Raw genomic sequence first — 8,008 nt, 5'->3', positions numbered from 1 at the left:
TGACGGAAATTCCGCTGATGTCCGTCCCCTTCCTCTGTCTCTGTGTTGGCGTTCTAACCTCTGGTGGATTTGTGAGGACTATGGTTAACTGCTCCTCAGATCTCTGCAGGGTAAATCCAGACAGCTAGCTAGACTATCTGTCCAATCTGAGCTTTCTGTTGCACGACTAAAACTACTTTTGAACGTCCACATGTTCCACCAAAACAAGTTCCTTCCTGAGACTTTAGCAGAGGCACCGTGGCTCCGTCTGTCTTTATGTTCTGACTGCCTGTCTTTGAATGTCGTTTAAATAAAGGACAAAAGAAACTATAAAACATTCCACCTTAAAAGCTGCAGGTAGGTGTCAGCTATCTTGTTATAACATGAAAAACATCTTGTTAGAATAAACCTTTGACATGATAAGGTGATACTGATATGTTTTTCTTTTTGGCCTCCATAGTATGTAGTAGGCTGCAGAGATTACGAAATCAAGAGAGCCTGTAAATGGATAATAGGACCTTAAAGCAGGGTGAGTTTGTTTAATATGTTACACAGGTCAGATGCATACACAGTTAAAGAAAGTCAGATGAGGTTAGAGTGGGCGGGATCAAACGGGAGAGAGGCAGCAGAGTGGGACAGGAACTTAACTGATGTTTCCTTCAAAATAAAAGCCTGTTTTTACCTTTGAAGAGTTGTTTTGTTTGGTGCAAGTAAATACAGCAGGGGTGTAAAAACTTACTTCACTAAGAGTCACATTGGAAAATGAGAAACACATCAAGGGCCAGGTTTATTGACATTTTATTTAAATGTAAAAGTCAAATATCGATTGCAGTTTGAAAAACAGTTTCCTGTCTTTTTGGTAAATGTAAGTGGACTGTATTTATATAGAGCTTTTCTAGTCCTAACGACAACCCAAAGTACTTTAACATAGTAGAGGAACAATTCACACACACTTAATACACATACATACACTGTGTTTTTTCCCTTTATTTCAGAGTGACAGTGGATAGATAGATAGATAAATGTTTATTGATCCCAAAAATAGGAAATTACAGTGTTACAGCAGCAAAATATCAGACACAGAGCACGCATACAGAATATACATGAAATAATAATAGGACAGAATACAAGAACAAATATATAAAATATATACAAGTTTGAATAAAAATGTACAATTACTTAACTAGTATTGATAAAGATGTAGTAGTAGTAGTAGATAGACAGGAAAGGTGGGAGAGAGATGGGGATGACGCGCAACAAAGGGCAGCAGGTCGGATTCGAACCCGCGCCGCTGCAGGACTCAGCCTAACAATGTCAAACGTAAAAGAACATCAAAAGCGTTATAAAAAGGACGAAAATAAGAATTGAAAAAAAAATTTTACGCTTCGTGACCTTTATTGACGGTTTTGACATTTATTTATTTATTTTGTTAGACGTTTATTTCTCAAGTAAACCGACTCATTTGAGGGCTTTCTTGTCCTTAGTTTTATTTTGAAAGTCTTGACAGGCGGAAGTCCGGTAGATTCAGACTAACTTGAAAGATGTCCGCGGAGAAGGAGGGAGATACTTTGTGCTTCTTTGTCAACGGGAAAAAGGTACGTTTATCAAAGTCATTCCGTTTGATTTCTGTAGTGAAGTCATAACTCTTTGGCTGGCAGCCACTAACGTTAGCTTTTCACTCAGTTAAACGAAACGACAACTAGTCAAAGAAGTGTGAAGTCAGTAATGGGCAAGTTCAATCTCAGGGGTCAGCAACCTATAAACCTATAAACTTAGAAAAAAAATTACAAAAAATCTGTCTGCAGCCGCAAAACTCATTTGAGCCTTGAACCATTTTTTGGGGTTTTATCCAGGGGCAAAACGGTACACTTTCTCACACACACATAAGAACACAGACACACACACACACACACACACACATACATAAGAACACAGACACACGCACGCACACACGCATGCGCGCACACACACACACACACACACACACACACACACATATATAAGAACACAGACGCACGCACACATACACATACATACACACACACACACACACACACACACACACACACACACAAAATAGTGTAGTTTTCTTCTTTTAGTTGTTCTGTGCTAAAGTGCAGGTTAAGTGATCACTTGCTGATGGACTGATTAAATAAAACACTAGCAAGCCAGGAGAAACTAATCTAGATTTGACCTTTTGTGAAAGTGAGTCCTGAGATGTTTGTCCTTGTGTTTCTCCAGGTAACGGTGAGCCATGCGGACCCTGAAACCACGCTGCTGTCCTTCCTCAGAGAGGAGCGTATCCTTCAGATCCTCACAGATATGGTTTCATGATTGTTATTTTCAGTACTTCAGGCACGCAAAATGGTCCAGCTTTGAGTGTGGGAGCTCTGGCGTCTTACACTAGCTGTCAGCTGTCAAAAATCTGGGGGTTACTTTTGATTGCAACATGAATTTTGACAAGCAGATCAGTAATGTTGTTAGAATGAGCTTTTTCCAGCTTCGTCTCCTGGCTGAAGTTAAGCCCTTCCTGAGCAGGCACGACCTAGAAAAGGCTATTCATGCCTTTATTAGTTCAAGGCTGGATTACTGAAGGTCTGATTCAGATTATGTTGGTCTAAATCAGACCTCCATCTCATGCCTTCAACTTGTTCAAAATGCTGCTGCTCGCTTTTTAACAAATACATCTAGACGTGCACACATCACTCCTGTTCTCTACACCCTAGAGCTGAGAAAGACCTTTCGGAGCCAGCAGTAGACACTGGTAAACAGAGGCACAAGTGGATCAGCTGTTCCACGGTGAAGAGATCAGCTGTTCCACCCCAGTGAAAAGCCCTCTTGTTACTAAAATGATCCCTCTCTTCATCCCACGCCCCAAACATGACATACAAAATGTTGTGGAACAGAAACAACAACCAGAGATATTTATAAGTGATCATTTTATAGTCAGCGCAGTTTGCTAACAGGGGATGCTGCAGCACCTCCAGCACCCCTACTTCCTGTGCCCCTGGATCTTATTGCTTGTTTTCAAGGCCTTAAGGCCCCCTTAGTATTTGTCCAAAATTTTAACTTTGCGTGAGCACATCCGGTCATTGTGGTCTTCAAATCAGCTGGTTTTAGAAGCCCTAAGGTCTAGGTATAAACGGAGGGGTGATCTGCCCCGAGACTCTGGAACAAGTTACCCCTTGATATTCACACTATTACAGATGGAGCTCTTTTTAGGTCCAAACTGGTTGGAAGTAGGTCCAAAAATCAGTTTAGACTGGTTTTTAATACGTAGTAGTGGTGTCGTCCTCCTGTTTCTATGTAACCTTTTCTGATTTGACTGTTATATGTTTCATTCTTTTTATTGTATGATATGTTGTTTTATTCTTGATTCCTGATGTAAAGCACTTTGGATACCTGCTGGTTGCTGTAAAGTGCTATATAAATACATTTAGATTGATTGACTGTCGAAGTGAGCGCCCCCTGCAGGTTTCCCCGGTAACGTCCTTGACTCTGACTTCAGTGAGGTTAACTGGAACCAAGTATGGCTGCGGCGGCGGAGGCTGCGGAGCGTGCACCGTCATGGTGTCGCACTACCGACCCGCCACCAAAACCATCACGTATCCTTTCTGATGAATGGCTCACTTCTCTGGTTTCATACACGTGTTCTAGGGTCTCTCGTCGCTGCATCTGGAGCTTAGCGCCGCCCAGGATGATTGGGATTGGTTTAAAGAAATGCAAACAACCCAGACAGTTTATTTCTCTTATCCCAGAATGCATCTGTGGTGTAGCGAGACATTAGCCTACTCAGCACTTTTTTGAGACTTAGAGACTGAAAAAGTAGATTTACTGTCTGTGAACTGTTTTCTACACCTTTGATGCTTTCTAAGATCTTGACACTTTCTTTCTACGCTTTTTGGAGCCTTATTAGTTTCCGTGGCTTGTTTCCATGGTTTCTGCAGGATGTTAAGTGTTCGTTTCCCTTCACCGTCCCGTCAGACATTACTCGGCCAACGCCTGCCTGCTGCCGCTCTGCCAGCTGCACGGAGCCGCCGTCACCACGGTGGAGGGTGTCGGCAGCACCAGGACCAGGATCCACCCGGTGCAGGTCGGTGCTGGAAACGAGAAGCCTGGTTCCAACATCTGTGCTGCTTTTATTCAATGCTTTTGATGCTTTTTTTCGAGGTTTTTGTCACTTTGTCGCACGACAAAAACCTCGAAAAAGTGACAAAGCACGTTCACTAAATCTACAACTGAGTCTGACGTTTAGTTTGGACGAGAAATACTTCTGTCTTTCTCTCTTCCTTTTCATCTCCAACTCTCTCTCCCCTTTTCTGAACGTCCGTCCAAGCTTTTCTTGCTTTTTTAAATGTTATTTTCGTTCAATGTTTTAGTCATATTTTTTGACATTTTTGCTGTATTTTGACGTTTCCTTTCAATGTTTTTGTCACTTTTCCACAGCTTTTTTGTTGCCTTTTTCAACGATTTGAACCCTGGGCCGCTGCGTCGAGGAATAAACCTATATTGGCGCGCGCTCTACCAACTGAGCTATCCGGGCGCCCTAAATGTTTGATGTTTTTGCTACTTTTTTTTGTGTAAACCCCTAACCAAATGCAGCTAGCCAAAGAAGAAATGTATGTTTTTGAAACATGTGGCTGATGTGTCTGTAGGAGCGGATAGCGAAGGCTCACGGCTCCCAGTGCGGCTTCTGCTCTCCGGGGATGGTGATGTCCGTCTACACGCTGCTGAGGAACCAGCCGCAGCCCGCCATGGACGACATCACACACGCTCTGCAGGGTCAGTTCGCTTCTAATGATTCAAATTAGTCCAAGATTTAAAATATAAGTACCATCTGGGGGGCAAATTGTAGTTGTGATTTTTTAAAATAGATTATATGTTGATAGCATAGACCCTGCTGACTGGCAATGGACTGCTGGAAATCATCTTTCTCTTAAATCCTGCGTCAAAACAATGATTGGCATTAAAAGGAATTTGTGTTAGATTGTTATTATTGTGGTAATTTTGACAGACCTAGAAAATGTGAGTGTTTCAATGTGGTGCACAGTTAAACATTAACGCTGTGTAAAAACATGCATTGCATCAGTTTGTAAAGTCCCAGGGCAGGGAGGTCAACCATCAGAATATACAATCATACAAACACATTCACACCTTTACAATAATACAAATATGTGCAAAGTTGCATCAATAAAATGATCATGGGCTCAATTGTTCCCACACCCTAAAACCAGTCACAGCACGCACACACACACGCTCTCTTCTCTGTCTCTCTGTCTCTGTCTCTCTCTCTCACACACAAACTCTTGATAAGTGTGTTGTTTCCAGGTAATCTGTGTCGCTGTACTGGGTACCGACCCATCATTGACGGCTGCAGGACCTTCTGTCAGGTACAGAGCTGAGGAAATATCAACCAATCAGATTGCTTTATGACTTTATGTGTCTGTTCGTACGACTGGTGGTTCAACACATGCAATATTTAATTATTAATGAATTAACAAAAAATAATTGCTGCAATCTATCCCAACAGGAAGCTGACTGTTGCCAAGCCAACGGAGCCGGAGACTGCTGCCTCAACGGAGAGGAAACTCTGGAAGAAACGCATCATGTGAGCTTTCTTTGCTAGTTCTCAGGATCTTTCCTACTGTTATGAGACAGTGCAGCACCATAAAATTAATGTGAGAATCAAAACTAAATGCATTTTTTATTTTATTTATTTTGTATTTAACCTTTATTTAACCAGGTAGGCCGTTGAGAACAGGTTCTCATTTGCAACGGCGACCTGGCCAAGAATAAAGCATAAGCGTGCGAGACAACATACAGTTTCGCATTCAATACAATAGAAGAAAAACAGAATACAATAGGCTACATAAAGTGCAGATTAAGTAGGCAATAGAAAACCGTCGCGAAGGGAGGGGTAAGTGAGTCAAGGGTGAATAAGGTAATAACACAATATACATGAATAGTCAGTCTATAACAATGCTGAGAAGTATTGAAGAGTCAGTATATAGTTAGTGCAAATAGTGTTCTTATTAGTGATGTAGGTCAGTATTTACAAAGTAAACATGAATATACAGTCTATATAAAATGCTAAATGTAGTGAAGAGTCGGTATACAGTTAGTGTAAATAGTGGTCTAGGTGCTAACGTGGTTCAGGAATAACACAATAAGCATGAATAAATATAGAAAGAGTCAATGAAAATATGAAATGACATGCTATATAAAATGCTGAAATGTGGTAAAGAGTCGATATACAGTTAGTGCAGAGAGCACTAAAATGTTGTTAAGGTGCTAAGGTCCCACCTAAAGGAAAAAAAACAGTTGAGCATATCAGGGCAGATGAAAGGTGCAAAAGAGAGAGAGCAGAATATGATAGCGTTGAAAATGTGCAAATATGCAATTGGGCGTGACAAGGATAACGGGGTAAGGGTGTGCTAAACAGTAGGTGAAAGATGGATGAAGCAATAACAGTTAGCATGTGCAGTGAACAGACAGGAGCTCAGACAGACGTGATTTGAAGGCAGTTAGTGGGATAAGGGTTTTAAGTTTCAGGGGTTTTTGTCGTACGTTCCAGTCATATGGAGCAGAGAACTGGAAGGAGTGGCGGCCAAATGAGGTGTGGGCTTTTGGGGTGACCAAGGAGATGTAACTGCTTGAGCGAAGGTTGCGGGTGGATGAGGGAATTGTGACCAGTGAGCGTAGGTACACCGAGACCTTGCCTATTAAGGACTTGTAAATGAGTTGGTACCAGTGAGTTAAGCGTTGAGTGTGTAATGAGGGCCAGCCAATTAAAGCATAGAGGTTGCAGTGGTGGGTGTTAAAAGGGGCTCTGGTCACAAAACGTATGGCACTGTGATAGAGAACATCCAGTTTTTGCAAGAGAGAGTTTGAGGCAGTTCTGTAAGTGACATCACTGAAATCGAGGGTTGGTAAAATTGTCATTTTCACCAAGGCGAGTTTGGCTGCATGAGTGAAGGAGGCCCTGTTGCGGAATAGAAAACCGATCCTAGACTTAACTTTAGATTTAAGGTGGTTTATGTGTTGCTGGAAGGAGCTGTCTAACCAGACACCTAAGTATTTATACACCGCCACATATTCTAATTCCAGCCCATTGAGCGTGGTCATATTAATCAGATAGGTAGGGGTGGGCAACGATCGATTGAAAAGCATGAACTTGGTTTTGCCAGTGTTTAATAGTAATTGGAGGTTTCGGAAGGAGTGCTGGATGGCATTGAAGCTCTCCTGGAGGTTTGACAGCACAGTCTCCAATGAGGGGCCAGATGTATATAGGATGGTGTCGTAGATGTATATAGGATGGTGTCATATAGGTGGGTTTGAGAGTTCCCAACAGCAAGAGCCACATTATTGATGACTATGGAGAAGAGAGTCAGCCCGAGAATCAAACCTTGTGGTTCCCCCATAGTGACATCCATAGGACCAGACAGCATGCCTTCAGATTTAACACACTGGACCCTATCAGAAAAATAGTTGTTGAACCACGCAAGGCAGACATGAGAGAACCCAAGGTGGTTGAGTCTGTCGATAAGAATACGATGATTAACCGAGTCAAAAGCCTTGGACAGATCAATGTAGACGGCTGCACAGTAATGATTTTTGCCGAAGGCTGCTATGATGTCGTTTATGACCTTGAGGGTGGCTGTGGTACAGCCGTGACTGGCGCTGAAGACTAGTGCCGTGCACCACAAGATGTTTTTATGTAAGTTGAGGGCGGTCAGCTCTGGTGTGAACCAGGGGCTGTATCTGTTCTTGATTCTAAACTTTTTAAATGGAGCATGTTTATTTAGGATAGCGAGGAAATCAGTTTTGAATGATGACCAGGCATCCTTCACTGTCGGGATGAGGTTAATGCTCTCCCAGTCAACAAGGTTCAGGTCGAACAGAAAGGCTTGTTCACAGAAGTGTTTTAGACGTTTGAAAGAGATAAGATATGGGCGTTTGACCGCGGACACGTTACGGGTGCATGCAATCAGACAATGATCACTGATATCCTGGTCAAAAACAGCTGGGG

At 42.3% G+C, this 8,008-nt stretch overlaps 1 protein-coding gene across 1 annotated transcript in view; it reads left to right on the top strand.

Moving 5' to 3' along the window:
• Positions 1 to 1,491: 1,491 nt before the first annotated feature.
• aox6 (aldehyde oxidase 6) overlaps positions 1,492 to 8,008 on the top strand; it is a 29,576-nt gene continuing 23,059 nt past the window's right edge. The window contains exons 1-7 of the mRNA XM_078243867.1: positions 1,492 to 1,574; positions 2,221 to 2,278; positions 3,488 to 3,584; positions 3,964 to 4,072; positions 4,635 to 4,761; positions 5,308 to 5,369; positions 5,510 to 5,587. Of these exons, the coding sequence (XP_078099993.1) occupies positions 1,521 to 1,574; positions 2,221 to 2,278; positions 3,488 to 3,584; positions 3,964 to 4,072; positions 4,635 to 4,761; positions 5,308 to 5,369; positions 5,510 to 5,587 (585 nt within the window). The 5' untranslated portion in view covers positions 1,492 to 1,520. The remainder of the gene's footprint in view (positions 1,575 to 2,220; positions 2,279 to 3,487; positions 3,585 to 3,963; positions 4,073 to 4,634; positions 4,762 to 5,307; positions 5,370 to 5,509; positions 5,588 to 8,008) is intronic.

This window comes from Sander vitreus, chromosome 24 (genome assembly GCF_031162955.1).
Source record: "Sander vitreus isolate 19-12246 chromosome 24, sanVit1, whole genome shotgun sequence".
NCBI classification, from domain to species: domain Eukaryota; kingdom Metazoa; phylum Chordata; class Actinopteri; order Perciformes; family Percidae; genus Sander; species Sander vitreus.
This window is presented reverse-complemented; position numbering and strand designations above follow the sequence as displayed.